An 18,884-nucleotide genomic window follows, 5' to 3' on the forward strand; every position below is an offset into this window, starting at 1 on the left:
ACCACCCAGAGACTTCAAGAATGGCGGGTACTTTGAGTTGCTGTTTGGTGCATATACACAATCAGAACCTTCCCCCAGCAGCTCGGAGTCGCATGGAGGCAACCCTCTCATTTTCCAGGGAGAACCCCAACACAGCAGTGCTCAACTGGGAGCTTGTGAGTTTAACTTTGACAGTTGAGATAAAGCAGCTGCATTCCTAATTCCACAGCGGTTATCTTTGCAGAACACTGTATGGTATTAGTTTACTGCTCCTTGATTTGGGAGGGGTCAAAATCGGATCAAGGCCCCTTTGACTGACCTGAATAGTTCCAAAGTGGGTCCTAGTGTTAATGGACACAAATATTAACACAAAGTACCAGAACAGATGGAACATCTACATAATTAGTGGTGAGATAGTTCTTTAACAACTTCAGAGAGCCATGACTTTGGTGCAAACAATTGGTACAATCATTATCCAGACATTTATATACTCATTTGATGTTTGTCTTTTTAAAGAGCAAATGTCATAAATTTGTATGTTGTCCTCTGATTGGTGAATCAGTAATGGTGACCTGAGTGTTGCGTATTGTTATTGAGGGCTGACTAATCTTTCAGAGAGTTGTACTCATTTGGGTAGTAGGCTATACTCAAATCAGACCAAAAATACAGAAGTCCATTATCTCTGCAATAAAGAGCTAATGACCCAACAACAGGAATATATTTGCCTGGGCGCCCATCTCCTTGAAAGGGCCAAAGGATAAGGAGTCATTAAAGCAGTGTTATCTGGTCCAGATAGCATTGGCATGTCTGTAAAGATCATTATTTTTGCCCCTGGAGCTGTTTAGCAAAGGAGAGCAGGGCTAACTGCACACCCGGCGCTAACTCCAGGGTCAGCTGTAACACAGGGATGAAGACGCTAACGATACGCAGCCTGGCAGCTAATGCTTTTTCTAAATGCCTATAATGACTGTGGACCCTAATGTGGGAGAGCTCCGGATCTCTGTTTTTCTTTGTGCTTCGTCAGCTCACTGTAGCTGAAAGGGACACGGCCAGGTTGTTGCTTTTTTCATTTTCTTTGCTTGATGAGTTGTGAGTGGCTGATATTGTAATAAAGACTCTTAAATAAAGTCTTACAGCATTGTGCCTCCCAGTTCAGCCTTCCCTTTGGTAAAGCTGAGTGTTTATGTGAAGGACTAAATTTGCATTTCTCTAAATTTCAGACAGATGCAAGGGAGCAAGAGGATGCTGAATTTAGTCATTTCCTCAAGTCAGCTACTATACTAATAATGTGATAATGTGGTAATGTGGTGATTTAAAAGTAAAAAAAAAACAAAAACCTATTAGTCAACTATTGTTTCTGTATGAGGAAAAACGGGGGATAGATAGAGTGCTAGAGTGAGAAAGATAAGGCAATTAGCTTTACATTTCAGTATAAGCTATAGTAGTATGAATAATGAAAACTCCTTAAGGAAAGCAAAGAATACTGCAGAGTGTCATAGTTGTTTACAGGAGCTACACGTTCTGCAACATGAAACCATAACGAGCTTTAAGACCATGTGATCTTGTCTTTTCAGAAACAATGTATGTAGTCATTTTAATTTGGGCTGTAGAAATTTAATTTTTTGTTTCCAAGCCATTGTTTTCCATTCATTTCAGTAAGGTAGATAAATCAACTTGACTAATCCATCAGAGAGAACTGTTAGCTTCAACCAACAGGGGACATTCAAATGTCTACTTGCAGGGGGCTAGATTACTCAGGACAAGGAATATAATGTTTATCTTCCTTTACTGTGGAGGATGGCAACATTTGTACAGTCTATAAAATTATCTAATGCAGACCAGTGTCTACCAGTCTAGTGCAGACCAGCATCAGAGCCAATGAGCAATCACAACAAAAATAACATGTACTTATCTGAACCAGAAAATGAACTTCTCCCTATGTAGTTCTGGTTGCAAGGTAACATAATCATAAGAAATGATAATTTACAGTAAAATGTAATTATCTCAACATGACTGACGTACTAAATAATATGGGGCAAAGGTACATAATAGTACCAGAGCTGTACTAAAGTTGTGTGGAAATGAGGTGTCATTAAATGTAAATAGGCTAAACCGTTTGACCCAACTGCATACTGTTGTTCATTCAGAGGTACCTTGATAATTATAATACTATGGATTTTGGTTTAGTTTTTTGGACTTAAGACATTTCATTCTTTGTAATTCTTGCATGGGCTCTGTTTATCTCAAGTCTCAGTGAAATTACTGGACATTCTGGTAAAAGATGCTCTCACCTCTGTTCACGTAGTGAAATGCCAGAGGAGAAGGAAATATGTGGACTTTGCACACAATCATTGGGAATATAATAATATTATAATACAGAGCCTGTGACATCCTACATAAGCTTCTTTGAGGACTGCTGTACACCAACACACACAAGGGTGAGTTATAGCAATGACAAACCCTGGATCACAACTAAACTCAAACAGCTACAGTTGCAAATGGAAGAAGTATTTAGGAGTGGGCACATGACCAAGAGAGTTCATTTACATATTTAGTTAGGCAGTGAGAAAAGCTGACTGTACTCTGATCGGTTGAGGCCGATGACAGCCCACCCTGAATCTAGGTTCTGCTCAAGGTTTCTACCTGCTGAAATGAAGTTTCCTCCAGATGGATCACCAACTACAAACCTAAAGCCCCCCACTCCATTTATGACCAGCCCAACTGATCTTGGACAGTCCTGACGCCATCTCCCATGACCCCATCTGCCTGCTCCAAGAGGCAGAACCCCTGGAAAGCAGCTGTGCCAGACTATAGCCCCTTTCATACAACCTGTTCAAACCGGGAATGTTGTCACGGTCCGGCAGAGACTTGGGGTTAGATTAATGTTTTCTTTGTGTTTTGGAGTTTTCTCTCCCTCTGTGTTGTGTGTGTTTTGTCTGTGTTTGTGGGTGTAGTTACTCTCGTGCAACTGGATCTTCTCCACACCTGCTGGCAATCACCTTATCAGCTGCCTGCTTTTAAACTCCAGCTTTCCAGACAGGCAATGCCTTATTGTTTTACCTTTACTGTGGTATAGTCATTGAGCCTTTAACTTCTGGAGCTTTCTGTGTATTTTTTGTGCCTTTTTGGATTGATTCTAACCTGTGTTTTTCCTTAGTCTTTAGAGCCTCTGGTGGCTTATCCTTCCTGCCACACCATGCCTTATTACAGCCATGCTCACCAGGATGCCAGGCACCTCAGCCATTATGCCTCCTGGATACTCAAGACAACTACAGCCACACTACTTCCCCCCCAATCTCAGTTTATTAATAAACTCGTTTGTTACAACTTTAAGATTGAGTCTGTGTCCTTACTTGGGTCAGTCCACACAAAAACATACCAGTTTGCCTCACCATTCAGAATAAAACGTACAAACACGGAAGCGGGGGGGGCATTGTTGTTCCACTGTTAAGTTGAGGTATTAACAGAGTGACACTGATCTTAAAGTTTAGATGGTTGTGGATTAAAGGAAGTACCCAGCCCCACCTGCCCCTATAGTGACTCCCCAGTCGACACTGTGGAGTCATTCCGTTTCCTGGGCGTGATCACCCAGGACCTCAAGTGGGAGCTGAACATTTGCTTTGTCTCCAAGAAGGTCCAGCAGAGAATGTACTTCCTGCAGCAGCTATGGAAGCTGCTAAAGATAATGGTGCACTTCTACACCGCCATCAATGAGTCCATCCTCAGCTCCTCCATCACCATCTGGTATGCTGCTGGTACTGACAAGGACAAGGGCAGGCTGCAGCACATCTGCAGTTTGCAGAGAAGGCAATATAGCATCTATTTTGCACATCCCTGCACAAAATAGTACAGCTTCTTAATTAAAACATTGTACATATCTCAGCCATCGCATTGTGTTGTATAATCCCTGTGACACCAGACAACATGGCAGTAATCATTACATTATCAGCATCAGCGTTTAACATCTGACTCCAGACAGGCTGATCCATAGTTACACATGACATATGTCTGCCACTGGTAAAAAATCTCCCTATGGTTGCCACACTTTCTCTTAATTTGACTAGGCTCTAATCTCCATCTACTCTGAGTGTTTTCATCTACTAAAGGTCTTTCAACAGCTTGAGCCTAATCAAAGAGTTTCTCTCTCTCCTTTGTGTCTCTGGATAAGGAAATTCAATTAGCTTAATTGGCCTGGATATTATGCTCTGTAATATTATGTAAGCATCAGTGTCGACAAACTTCACAGGGCAGTTTAGAGGCACCTCGCTAATTAGAGCAATAACTTTAATCCAAATGTTTTACCTCGACATTCCAGATTATTCTAAATTGAAATCCAGGTAATTAGTTGAAACAACCCACGGGGAGTTAGCTGGCCCCCTTCTTGAAAGCTGCTGACGGTAAAGTATAAATGTAACATTGGTTTTTCTCTTGTTCCATGTTTGACACAGGACAGTACCAAAATAGAAAATCCACTTTTCCCTTTGACAAGACGAATACTTGTGTTTTTAGGGTTGAACAAAAGATGGATTTGAAAATGCATGAAGATCCCATTTGAATGTTAAATTTTAACCCTGCAACCACTGTGGTGCGCTACCTTTCATCAGAAATAAACTAAAAATTGCATTTTACAAGCAGCAGAGACAACAAACTGAGGAAATGATTGCACTTTAGATCAATCATAAATCATTGGCTGCAATATGCTCCGCTGGTTAGGGTAATGGACAGGGAAAAGGCTCTTTCTGACGGCTGTTTTGCATCTAATACTTTGCCCTTGAACTAGATACTTAACCTTAGTTGCTTCACCAAACACAGTGACTTATGAATGGATATGTAAAGTATAAAAGTGTAAAACTTTCTTCAGATATAAATCATAGCCTGACAGCTATTGAACTAACAAGCAAATCTATAAGAATGAGAGAAAAAACACGCCACACTCACTGGTAACACAATAAAACTGTATTACATTTGTGCTTAAAATTATTACAATTATAGTATTTACAAGTGTTGGCCTAAAAATAAACATCTCATGCTGGATGACACATAAAAAGAAATCATTGTACAATAGCAAGCAAAAATGAATATTTATTTTATGTACACCCACAATTTACAAATTAAAGAAGGGTTTTTTATTTTCCAGCTAAGAAATTTTTCTTTGAGCTGTTGCACACGCTCAGATGCTGATATTTAATATACAAAGTTTTGTTTTTTTTCTCAGCAGAAAAGGACTTAACTCTTCTGCAGCAGGGAGCCATTGTAACCGAGATGACTGGATCTTAAGGTGACTGACCTGCTGCAGAGTGCAATTAACTGAACCCAAAGCTGTGTCGAAAATGAATCAATATAAGCCAAACAGTGATTGAGAAATCAATGATTGGATTCAAGTATCAGCATATCAAACAATGTCACATTTTGGACAACAGGTGATGCACCGAATGCTTATCAAATAAATAGTGCACAAAAAGTAACCATCCCCCACCAACCCCCACCATCCCCTACTGATCCCACTACAGCTGCTTCAACAACCTGCACACAAACATTTCCACAGATTTTAGTTGGACCAGTGTGAATGCATGGTTTTAATAAATAGAAAGACTGTCTCCAGCGAAAAATACACAGCCTTCCTTCACAAGAACAGAGCCTTGAGTCACAGTCCAAACTGGCTGCTGAAAGTAGCTCTGGAGGAATGCATTTCAGGAATAGAACTGACTTGTCACCCCATGAAAGATAGTCTCTCATACCCAGGTGTTTGTCAACAGGCATAAATCCTGGTCCATAAAGTTCAAAGCTGCTTTAATTGTTTTTGGCCACTTGGGGGCAGTAGAGCAAGCTCAAAACATAAAATCTGACATACTGTATTATCTCGGTATAAAGTTGTTGCCTAATGTGTTAGCAAACACTTGCCTTTTCACACATCTAGCAGACACAGCAACATTAGCATCTCATTAGACTCATGTTTGTGTCTACCTCTTGGATGGAAGACCACCAGAGTGTTTACTCTCCTTTTATCTCTGGTTTGGTTTCCACCAACTCACGTGAAAAATATCTGTCTCTTTAGCTGCTAGATGCTTAGTTGCTAACTTTGACTGCTGTTTGGTGCTGAACAGGCTAGAGGCTAAAAAGCTCAAAAGAGCTGAAAGTCAGGTGACAATTCTGTATTCATCCCTTCCAGAGACAACTTTCTCATTAAGTTTAGTAATTTTTTCCATTGTTTATATAAAAACAATTACTGTTTAGTGCAGCTCTAATGTATTCAAAAACGCTAACTTTGACCAACAAAGGTATTTTAGTAGACATTCAAAATAGCCAATTACACTTTTACTTGTTGATTCTGAAATGGTGCTACCAGAAAAAGGGTCATTGGTCCACAAGAGACATGGTGGTCAAATATATTTAGGTAGTGATTATGAGAAGTGATGAGAGATTTCTTCCATCCAGAGAAAAGCACTGATTCTTTCACAAACTCCTGAGTCTTTGCCTGATGGACAATGCAGGAGATTTGCAAGCATGGAGATACTGTAGTGATCAATTTTTCAATCATAAAGTTCTGAAAAGAACTATATGGATCAGACCAAGACTCAAGAGACTGAAGTCCTCAACACACACACACACACACACACACACACACACACAACAACATATCAGTCATCAGCATTATTTTTGCTGCTCTTCAGTTTACATTCGTGTTTTGAATCTGATATACAGTAAAAAGGTCTTTATCCCAAAATTGATTGACAATACCTTAGTGTATTTTAGATTCAAGTAGAAGTTGTTGGACTGTGCAGTCGGGTGGGACGCTGTCTGTCTTTGTCAGATAAGGTGAGGCAAGACTGATTTTGGGTTGGTTAATTTATTTTTTCCCAACCACCGGGATCAGCTGTTGGTTAGAAATTGCTCTGAGGCAGGTATTTGTTGTCAGGAAAGAGGCAACATCCGTAAGTCACAAACAAAGAAATGAACAAACAAATTTTTTCATACTTGAAGTTTGTTGTAGGCTTCCAGGGCCTTTCCCTGCCACACTGGCGTTTCTATGGCTATTCTGTACAGCAGTGTGTCCCCTCCCTGGGAGGCTTGCTTAGTTATGTACATGTGGGGGACCGGAGCTGGACAGGAGGCAATAGTGCTTTTTGTTGTGTGATTACAAGGTCTCCTGCAGTCTCTCTCTTTCTCTCACTCCCCCTCTTCCTCCTTGTTGGCATGCAAGGGTCAACGGACCTGGGGAGCGTAGCCCTCCTTCATCAGCCCGTCCTCGTAGTCTGTCTGGCAAAGGATCATGTTGTTCTTCAGGAAAAACTTGTCTCCCACACAAAACCTGCACCACACAAAGACACAGAGGAGGGAGGGGGGTTACATAAGCATCAAAGCAAGAATCTCATCATTAGCGCTGAGCTTTAGGCTAGCAGGCCTATCTTTCTGACTATAGTTCAAAATCTCTACTTTAGTTACCATAACCTTGGTGCCATGAACCACCCCCACCACCTAGCTGCAACACTGCCGTGTGCAGATGGGGAGTTCTCCTTTAGAAGACAGTCAACTCAATTACAAGGGGGAATATGTAGAGCTTAGGGGGAGGGGGTTGGTTTGAGTGGAGGGAAGGCTCTGGTGTATACGAATAGAATTAGATCAGTTTCAGGCCGGGGTTCCTTTCCACCTGCAGGTGTTACAGAAACTCCCACCAACCTCGGCAGCCCTGTCCTGCTCCAGCCACAGTTACGCTTGACCTTTCAGCACAGCAGCAAGTGGAGATTATGAGCAGTAACTCTCGTTGTATTGTCCTGAGGGCTGCTTATCTCTATCAGTGTGCAGGTTGGACAAGGTCGGCCAGCAGCGGTGCCAGTGTTTACCAGAGGGAGGAGGGGGAGGAGGGTGGGGGGGGGGGGGCAGTGAGCCTCATTTGACTTCCCTCAATGTTAAGTTTGCTGAGTTCAGTGCTGGGAGCTGCACATAGTGGATGGAGCTCAGATACCTGACGAGCATGGGCTGTTTGTAGCATTTGTTTCGGGCTACAGGGCAAATTGAGAGCATAATTTGTTGCATCGATTTGGGACCAATTAGCAGGATTCAAATAAACCGTAGGTACTGGCACAACATACCAAAAAGTGTGAGCATGGTGTGTTTCTGAAAATAAAGCCAAATGTTTGGCGAAAGAGCTGACACTTGTTTTGAATTAAATATCGTGTAAACCTGCACACTGTGTTTTTTAAATTCATGAACATTTCAGTGATGGACAGTAGGCACAGTAGGTGATTCCATGCAAATCTTGGGGATGCCATCCTGCCAAACTTCTCAGTACTGTCAGAAGTGCCCTTGTCGACTCTTCCTATTTTCAAGGAAACTGTAGAACCTCCTTTCAGCGAGAAATTTCCAAAGCTATGCCCATTAATGCCCGGACGTAAGAGACAGTAAAAGGCTGACTTTGCTCATAAAATCAGCTTTAACAAGCTAGTGTTTTTTAACAGCTGAATTTTCTCACATCCATCTTCATCCGCTTATCCGGGATCGGGTCGTGGGGGCAGCAGCTCCAGCAGGGGACCCCAAACATCTCTTTCCCGAGCCACATTAACCAGCTCTGACTGGAGGATCCCGAGGCGTTCCCAGGCCAGTGTGGAGATATTATCTCTCCACCTAGTCCTGGGTCTTCCCCGAGGCCTCCTCCCAGCTGGACGTACCTGGAACACCTCACCTCACACCTCACCAGATGCCCAAACCACCTCAACTGGCTCCTTTCGACGCAAAGGAGCAGCGGCTCTAGTCTGAGCTCCTTGCAGATTGCCGAACTTCTCACCCTATCTCTAAGGGAGACACCAGCCACCAGCCTGAGAAAAACCCATTTCGGCCGCTTGTACCCGTGATCTCGTTCTTTCAGTCAGGAACCAGCTTTCATGACAATAGGTGAGGGTAGGAATGAAAATTGACCGGTAGATCGAGAGCTTTGCCTTATGGCTCAGCTCTCTTTTCGTCACAACGGTGCGGTAAAGTGAGTGCAATACTGCCCCCACTGCTCTGATTCTCCGGCCAATCTCCTGCTACAATCTCCCCTCACTTGTGAACAAGACCCCGAGGTACTTGAACTACTTCACTTGGGGTAAGGACTCATTCCCTACCTGGAGTTGGCACTCCACCGGTTTCCTGCTGAGAACCATGGCCACAGATTTAGAGGTGCTAATCCTCATCCCAACCGCTTCACACTCTGCTGCGAACTGATCCAGTGAGAGCTGAAGGTCACGGACCGATGATGCCATCAGGACCACATCATCCGCAAAAAGCAGTGACGAGATCCCAAGCCGAACCGCAACCCCTTCACACCATGACTACGCCTCGATATCCTGCCCATGAATATCACAAACAGGACTGGTGACAAAGCGCAGCCATGGCGAAGGCCAACCCTCACCTGGAAAGAGTCCGACTTACTGCCAAGTACTCGGACACAGCTCTTGCTTTGGATGTACAGGGATTGGATAGCCCTGAGAAAGGCCCCCCTCACCCCATAATCCTCCCACAGTATCTCCCGGGGGACCCAGTCATGTGCGTTCTCCAGATCTACAAAGCACATGTAGACTGGATGGGCATATTCCCAAGCCCACTCCAGGATCGTTGTGAGAGTAAAGAGCTGGTCAGTTGTTTCACTGGGTCCAAGAGTCCCATCCTTACTGTACACAGCTTGGACAGTTCCCCGCCTCCCCCTCCTGAGGTGGCGGACAGTTCTCCAGAAGCACTTTGGTGCCGACTGAAAGTCCTTCTCCATGTCTTCTCCGAACTTCTCCCACACCCGCTGCTTTGCAACTGCCACAGCAGAGGCTGCAGCCCTTGGGCCTGTCGGTACCTTGCAACCGCCTCCAGACTCCTCCGAGACAATAAATCCCGGAAGGCCTCCTTCTTCAGTCGGACAGCTTCCTTGACCACCGGTGTCCACCACTGTGTTCGAGGGTTACCGCCCCCTGAGGCACCTAAGACCTTGAGACGACAGCTTCCCGCTGCGGCTTCAGCAATAGAAGCTTTGAACATTGCCCACTCATGTTCAGAACATATCTAATGTGGTTAATGGCAGGTTGCTCGCACACCTTTATTACCAAACTAACATAGACAACTCATTTCATTCATCTGGCAGAGCTGTGTTTCATGTAATGGTCTTATCCACTCTAATAAAATGTCCTGTTAAAATGACTCATTCTCTCCCAGAATCTATTAATGTCTGTCTTTACTGAACCCAAGCCCACTCCCACTTTAACTTTATCTCCCTTTATTCTTTTTACATCCTCTCTAGTAATACTGTCTCTTTCCCTCTTTGTCATCCTCTTTTTCCTCCTCACTCTCTTCTCACAGCTCCCCCTCCTCTCCATTTATTTCACATGGCCAAATTGTTTCTGCTCGGTGAAATGTCAACAGCATATGTGACATCTGTGCACCAATTATGTGGATTTTACACTGGGCCCATCACAGGCGTGTCTAATAAAGGACTTTGTGTTGCCCTAGTATTTCCACTTTCTTAAAAAAAATTACCTAGTACATCTTCTGTATCACTCTATTAGAGAATGCTGATTTATTGATTTGCTGCTACTGGACTTTAACTAAATATCTGAATAGCAGCTAATGTGTGTTGGTCATTGCTAATATAATAAATAAGGATACAATTTAGTTTTGTTAGCTTCAACAGGATAAGTCTATAAAACCTGCAATGAAGAGTGCTTTAGCCAGATTTGAGGAGCTTATCACCCACAGCCCGTTTTTCAGTGGAAAATTATATTGTTTTATGGTAGTTCAAAGGCCTTTCCACACTGACAGCAATATGTTTGAGGACCAAAACTGCCAAAATCGAAAGAAAATAAATAGATCACTCAACAAATAAAATAATACACGATTAAATGCATCAAAATAATCTAAAAAAATAAATGTAGGCATTAATTAATTTAAAAAGGACTTAAATTTATATTTGCCTAAATTTGCTTCTGTTTTTATTTACCCTTGTATTAATACCTCATTTATTTACTTTCTCCTTTCATTTTCCATTTTATTTACTCATTAACGTATTAATTTTTAAATGTATTATATTTATGGATTATTAACCTTTAGCCCATATTTATTTACCCAAACTTATTTATTTCTTTGTTTTCTTTATACATTTCATTATGCATTTCTGCTTCATTATGCAAATGAGGGGGGTCATTGAGGTCATTCAGGATGTGTCATGTAAGTGACATTTCATTCCTCACCTCTGATTTATACGAACTTTTTGGTAGATAGCTTATCTAAAGTTGTGTAAAGGTTGTTAATATCTCATTTCGTTTTTGAAATATTGACCAATGAACTTGCAAAGTGGAGTGGCTCAGAAGATTCTGTTTGGGAGAAGGTATTTTGTTTTGTTATGCCCTAATGACTCATTAGAAACTGACACTTTAATCCTGCTGACCCAATCTTAATTTTTATTACTTTTGTTACTTGTGTTTTACAATACAATAACCTACACATCTGAAAATCCGGTAATTCGGATTCAGATACATTTTTTCCAAACCTCTAGGTCTGAAAAGTGAAGCCAATGTGAAAGTGCCTTAAACCTGCATTCTTTCTAATGGCCAGCAGGGGTGACTCCAATGGTTGCAAAAATAAGTCTGATTGCACCTCTCACGTGATTTTCTTGCTCTCTAAAGACTTTCCTAATGAGTTTATGGTCTCAATTTTTAGTTTCAAGTCTTCTTCAATACAGCATGATGTTCATTTAGTAAATTGTGGTCCCATTTAGAAGAAACTAGCCCATAAAGCAGGGTGTGCTTTATGGTGTGGTTACCTTGTAATTGACAATATGCTACCATAGTGACCTGTCAATACATAGATAAAGTTGAATCGTATCCACTGTACTGTGCACGTTTAACTAGCCGAGAACTTGTTTTTGGGGTGCTGTCTGTGTTTTCATCTAGGAGCTTTGACCCTTTCACAGTGTGTTTCATTTTGGTCACCTAAAAATGTCTTATTCAGTGTTCGATTGTACTGAAAGATACTCTAAGGAGAGCGCTGTTCATGTTTTCTGGTATGTACATTTTGTTTTGAGCCTGTTTTTTCGTTTGCTAAAATTAGCATCTCAGCTAACATCACAGTGGTGTCAAGTGTGACTGTGTGGCAATGGCAAATGGTCTACATGGCCTCTGTAGAATTTAGGCCCCAGGGAGTTGCATACTGATTTGTGGTCCTACTAAATTTTTTGCTGGTGCCCCTCAAAATTTCAGTTGACAGTTGATAGTAGCCAGTCACCAGTGCTACTAGTGGAGAAAATTAGCCTGGAGTCGTGCTTTAGACGTTTTCAGATAACACATCAAAGGAACTTGTTCATTTGGAGCCCAGTCATGCCTCACTGTGCTGGTCCAAAATCTGAAATTGGTGTTCAGTTAGGTCGAGATCTGGTGACTGGTGACTGTCAAGGCCATAGCTAATGGTTCACATCTGTAAGACACTCATCAAACCATGCCCTGTTTGGAAACATCTGCTTTCATTTATTTGTTTCTCCACCTTCAGGTTTTTCCTTTGTTTTGTCACCTATCTGTACATGTAAATACATTTTACTGTGTGAGCTCAATACTCATAGGAGCTATCTATATTCATTAAAGGAGGCCTCCCATAACATCACATCTGTTACTACAAGTATAGTTACTATACAGTTGTATTCATGTTATTGTGTGCAATCATATCATGGTTTCTAACTTTACAGTCAGTCAGATTCTGCTCCCGCTGTCTTCCTCTTTCCCTGTACTGCCTTCACTTTCTTACCTCCATCTTCCTTCCTTTACTTAGAGGTGACTGTGACTAATGAGTCTTCAGAGACCTCTTGTTGTAGGAGGAAGAGAAAGAATGGCTTCCACAGGCACACATTTAAAAGATGCATTGTGATGCCAGCAATTTGCCTCGGAGGCCCGTGTTAACTAGAGTATTCACTTTCCACTCAAATGAAGAAACAGGGAGATTGTCAAAGAGAGAAAATAGTCTCAACTGCACCAAATCTAATTACTGTTAGGATGCACACAGGTTCGGAAACACTTGGCCCTATGACACTGATGCTTAATTGCAACAGCATGTTGTAAATCTTATATGGCAGATTGCTGCTGGGCAATCAGACAGCAGCAGCACAAGGACACGCTGAAGATGAGTTTTCTTAAGGGAATGTAATATAGAGAATATAATTTCACATCTGGAAAGGATGAGATTACATTTATTTGTCTCCACCTGTTCTGCAGTTTTGTTTTAAAATGCTCTGGTCTTCTATTCTCTCTGTTCAGCACTCACAGATGTCACATTTTTGTACCACTGACAAATCAATTGCTAATCAAACAACGCGGCCACAAACGGATGAAAAACTACAGATTCTCCCTTTTAAAATGTCACAGAAACACCTTCACAAACAGAGCACTCATATTCCAACCATCCAATTTAATATGACACACATAACTACTGCAAATATAAAATTTCAAATATCAATACAGCTGCAAGGATGTGGCCTCTGACATTACACAGTGAGGATCTTTAGAATGTTTAAAATGTATAAACTAGCTATTGGTTGAAACACTATTATGTCATCTCCATGAGCAGAGAAAAACTGGCATTTATTTGTAGAAAATGTGTTTTTTAACTTAACTTACTAAATTGTGATTCCCCCCCCTCCTCCAATAGGGCAGGAAGTGGTAGTTGAAATATGCTGGCTGCACAAGCTCTGAGTTCTCAACACCAATCATACACAATGTGACAACTGTGTCGCTTATAGGCTATTAGGCCCTTGTCTAACAAGCCTAACTCATGACATACAAGGCACCAGTGGCTGAGCTCAGTTGTGCTGCACCCAATTGTGTCAAGTCTCTCCATCCAATGCTCCAGTATGGAGCTTCTTCCCTTATCAGCACTGACCTTCCCCTGCACTGTCACCAATTCTGCTCTCCTCCGCTCCCCTCTACTCTAACCTTCCTCCAGCCTCCCTAGGCTGTGGCCTCCAGCTCATCAGGGGGAAATTGGGCCAGCACTGGCTAGATGATGAGGCTGGACGACAGCCCCATCGATTAGCTGTCCCCCAGGGCTGATCTGTGGCTAACTGCTTGCTGGATGGAGTCTCATATCTCTGCCCTTATTCCCAACACCTCCACCCTCACCAACACCCCCTCTCCTCATAACCAGCACCATATCCCTTCGGCTTTAAGACCACGGCACCACCTTCCCCCAGCTCAGGTAGGGAAAATAACAGGTCTGGCTGGTGGGAAGGTCACGACGGGTAGATTTATGTCCAGTTTAACAGAGTAAGGGTACAGACATGAGCAATCAGAGTCAATGTAGGATCCTATATTTTCACTGATAGACCAGAGACAGGAGCTATTCACTCCCCTCAGCTTGATACCATTTCAAAGTCATGCACAGAGCAAAGAAAGAGGGGGAAAAAGGCTTTTGCTCTCTGGCAGATACACAAGTAAGATAACTGGTGAGCCTTTTCCATTTATTTTATTCCTGAAGCAGGTTCAGCTCTCAGCGCTTCTTTCGTGGCAAGCAAGAGATTGCTGCCAATTTGATAGTGATGATGACAAAGAACAAGGAAGCGGTTGCAGGTCATGATCACAGTGACATGTCCACTCTCAGCTAACGGGCCAGTCTTTCTATCTCTGCCCTACACTAACTGGCCTATAACTTAAGCAAGGCCCTTAATAGCTTAGCATGGCAATGACCAGAGTCCTGCAGTGAGTCCCTGATAAAATCAGAATAATCACTGGCTTCAAGTTCCCTGTTCTTGCTCTGTGGGAAGTACCCACAAAGCAACTGATTCCGTGGATAGATGCATAAGCAAGTACATGTGTGTGTGGTGGGGGTGGCTGTATTCATACTTGATTATAGCAATTCAACCTTCAAACGGCAACATGGGCTGCGGCTGACCTGCAGGAGCGCTGGATAATTACACTGCGTGACCCCTGCTGACCTCGCAATTGCCTGCTCTGTTTATCAGATTTCACATTTTCTGACGATGTTCCGTAGAGAAATCTTTGGGCCATTTGTGAGATGGATTAGATTGCTATATTGAAGGGCCCGTGGGGGGAGGGGGTCGATGGGTGCTTTCATGTTTGTTTGAGATTGGGAAACAAGAGACAGAGCTGGTGTAGATGAACAAGGCGGCAGATCTGTATGCCAGACAAAGAAAAGGAGCCCACTTCCAGGCCAGCTGCAACAAGCCACTGAGAAACTATTCAGGGAATCTTGAGTGAAAATCTCCTGATAGATCTCAGACTGAGGCTTAGAAAATGTGTAAAAGGTCATTCCATTAATCTGGATATACATGCTGAGAAACAAACTTAGATTAGACTTATTTAGTAATGTTGTATTCATCACTGAAAAAGCATTAATTCAAAGATAAAATCTTACTGTGTCGGTAAACTCCAAAACAGATCGACAGCCAGCTAGTTGGCTGACTTGAATATAGTCTCATGTTTGCAGAGGGATCAGACAGAAAAAGGGAATAACAATGATAATTTGTGCATCAGGGTTTACATACCCATTGAAATATGTTGTCATTCTTTATTTCAATTACTTTTTGGACACTGCCTTTCCTAGGATGTGCACTAATGGCAAACAGAATAATCTTTTATATTTATAATCCTGCAAAGGCAAATATATCCCCCAACACGTCTTCCCCAACAGCTCTACCTAGAAACAAAAAAGAAAACAAAAGCCAGAGCTGAGGAACAGCTCCAATTAAAGCCAGTGCCACACCATAAATCTTGGCCAGGCCTCTGTGAAATTGTGATGGGCATCTGAACAGTGCTTGCAAGGCCACAGCGGACTGTGTGAAACACACTAACGACAATTTTATTCAATAGTTCATCAGCTGGCCTAATGTAAAAAGAAAGATTTTCTTGTGCTTAAATGAGCTTTAATGTAGGAGAGAAGAGTTGGCCTGCCTGGGCCTGGCTGATGAAGATTAGCTGAATTCTTCCATTAGAAGAGGCTGTCTGGTGCAGCCGGCTGGAGTGGCAAGACAATAACCTAGTGCTAATTGTGTGCAACCAGGTCCTTTTTCTTCAGCATGCGCAATGGGTCTGGTTTGTGTGTGTGTATTGCATGTGGGTGCTTGTGTCTATGCATTTGCAACAAAGCTGAGTTTGGGAAAATAGGTCAGAGAAATACAGGACCTAGCCAACACCTAACCTTCCTGATGTTCCCCAAAGGTTTTCTGTTTGATAGTGTTTTTGTAACCTTCAAAAAACCTTTGATAATATTCAAGAATGTTCCCAGAAAGTCTCCACAGTGTTCCATAATAGTAACATGACAATTGTTTGGGAACATGGATCTCCTCAATGTTCAGAGGATGTTCCTGCAAGGTTCTCATACTATAACTATCCTGGGGGGTGATTTTTGTATGTCAAGACAATAACAACATTCAACAAAGAATTTGTGGGCTCTGATATAGCATCTGAAACCCTCTTTCCGATTGACGTTTTAGGGGATGAGTTGTATCATGCACACAACTTCACACAACTAATAACCGACCGTCCACAGCAGGCCAGACGTCACTCCGCGATCTCCTGTCCCTGGTCCACCCCTCTCTCTCCGATGGGTTGTGTTGCTAGTATAACCGACGCGCTGTGAACGGTTTGTGATTGTTCCCTCTGGCTGGATGAATATCATGCATGATCCATGCACTACTGCAGCTGGGGGCTCCCTGCAGCGCCACGCAACTTTTTAAATTCTTTCCTCTCACTGAGATAAGAAAGGTCAGGTCGCAAAACACAGTCGCAGCAGTTGAGTGAAGCGTAATTGTAGCAAAATGGCTGTATATGATAATAATAATGGTAATAGCCTAATTATTATTATTATTATTATTATAATAATAATAATAATAATAATAAGACAAACATGCCTGATATGTTCACAGTCAGCCCCTGGCCTACATTCTTTCTGTGAAACTTCAGCACCAGTTCATATTGTTACTATAATACTCACTGCATGTATGTAAATGGGTGGACTAAACATTAGAAGCACTAATTATTACAGTTTAATCCACCACCACTAACTATGGACTGAAATACGTGAGAGAGACAGAACATATTGCAGAGCTGTTGTATTGGATTGCTATAAATTGTACCAGTGTACATAATAAACTCATTGGGTACCATAGAGGTTCAGTGAGGGTGAAACTGGCGTTTATTAAAGACGAGTTTTTCTTTCACTGAGTTCAATGCCTCCAAACCGCTCCCTCTCCTTTGATGCTGTGGTAAGCAGCATTGTCCTGAAAGCTCGGACCACATCCTGTCTACAGGATGCAGGTGGAGGCCCAGTAATGAAGACTGATGGGATGGACATATAACTGCACCTGTAACTCTACGCTACTATCAGCTGTCAACAACACTTTAAATTCACTATGCTGTAACTTGGCCAACAGTCTGTATAAACGCAGGTATGAGAGAGGAGTAGGAATGTGGTCCAATCACTCACCTCTGATTGCAGAGCTGGCATGCAAAGCAGTCCAGGTGGTAGACATTCTCCTTGGCCCTCATGACCATCTCGAAGGCTGGAATTAGCTTGCTGCAAGCTGCGCAGTTGCCCGTTACACCAAACAACCTGAGCCACCCACACACAAAGAAGATATGACGTAAGTCAGATATGATGTAATAGCTTTCAAGGACTGGAACCACGGGGAAACTGCTAACCTAGTCTGACTAAGGAATTCCTGGTAGTCAGTCCAGATTAGCAGGTTCCATGATCGGTTGGACCTGTGAAGAAAAACAAATGTAACAACCAAGAACCATCAGTAAAAAAGCTTTCTTGGAAGGAATTAGGCTAGCAGTTTCCCACTGCTTTCAGCCTTTGTGCTAAACTAGGCTCAACACCTCCCAGGCTTACTTGTGTACAGGAATGACTTTCTCACCTGACAGTAATCAATCTCATTTTTTTAATCATATATACAGCTGTCTTAAAATACTCCACCATCACAGTTTCAGTCTAATCAGACTAAAGTGACATTCCAAATTCCATAGTACTTTTTATTTTCATATTTTCATGTTTTAGTGTTTTAGTATTTTATTTTACTTATTTATTTACTTTAGATTTGCACGAGTTGGTCTTAGGGATCCTTTCCTGGGGGTACAGGTTTAATTGTTTTCTCACTGACTGTTGATTGCATGATATATCATTTAATAAGAAATGTCACTGCTGTCATACAGGATTTATCATTTGTCATGCATTAGTTTGAAATAAAACCAATAAAAATGATCATGACATAAGGTATCTTTTTCAGCGCTGCCTTTTTTCTTAAATATTTTAGGGACAACAATTAAACACCATTTCCTTTTCCAAGATACCATGCCGCAGTGGATGAAATGTAGTTATTTTATTATATTATTTTGGGTTTAGAATTTGTACACATTTGAACTTTTGAACAATTTTGACTCAACCCACAACTATCTCCACCCTTGCTCCCCATTATAACTGGAACTACACCAAACAGACTGACTGCTTCTGCTGCTTCTTGGTGACTCTGAGAATAAGAGTGACAGCTATCTAAGAGATTATGATAAACATAATAAGAGAAGCTGCTGAAACAGGGTCTCTGAATCAGTCACAAAAATAGGTTGCAGAGAGCCGGGCTACAGTAGCACAGTAAAAAATAGCAGGGCCGCAGCTTGTGCCATAGATATAGATGGGACATGGGTAGCACTACTGCCCCGGGAGGACCCTATTATTTCTTGCTCCGGGAACATTAATGTGAGTATTCATTAGGGATTCAGGGCTGCTACTACACAGAGACCAAGACTAGAGTAGCAAGGGAAAAAATATCTGATAACGAAATCATATAACAAAATAACCTATTAAGCAGACTTCTTGAGGCACTTTTAGCTGTCGTTGTTAAAATGATAAAACGGCATGCCACTCTCAGAGTCTGTAAGAGATCGCAATCT

The 18,884-nt window shown here is 42.1% G+C and overlaps 1 protein-coding gene across 4 annotated transcripts in view; it reads right to left on the reverse strand.

Moving 5' to 3' along the window:
- Nucleotides 1-4,913: 4,913 nt before the first annotated feature.
- Nucleotides 4,914-18,884, reverse strand: part of lmo3 (LIM domain only 3) — a 53,216-nt gene continuing 39,245 nt past the window's right edge. For all 4 annotated transcript variants that reach the window (XM_038739123.1, XM_038739122.1, XM_038739121.1 and 1 more), the window contains 2 exons: nucleotides 17,422-17,547; nucleotides 4,914-7,288 (listed from right to left, as the gene is read on the reverse strand). In XM_038739123.1, coding sequence (XP_038595051.1) covers nucleotides 7,183-7,288; nucleotides 17,422-17,547 — 232 coding nt within the window. In that variant the 3' untranslated portion in view covers nucleotides 4,914-7,182. The remainder of the gene's footprint in view (nucleotides 7,289-17,421; nucleotides 17,548-18,884) is intronic.

Source organism: Micropterus salmoides, unplaced genomic scaffold (assembly GCF_014851395.1).
Source record: "Micropterus salmoides isolate LMB-PRFRI ecotype aquatic unplaced genomic scaffold, ASM1485139v1 Ms_hic_scaffold_23, whole genome shotgun sequence".
NCBI classification, from domain to species: domain Eukaryota; kingdom Metazoa; phylum Chordata; class Actinopteri; order Centrarchiformes; family Centrarchidae; genus Micropterus; species Micropterus salmoides.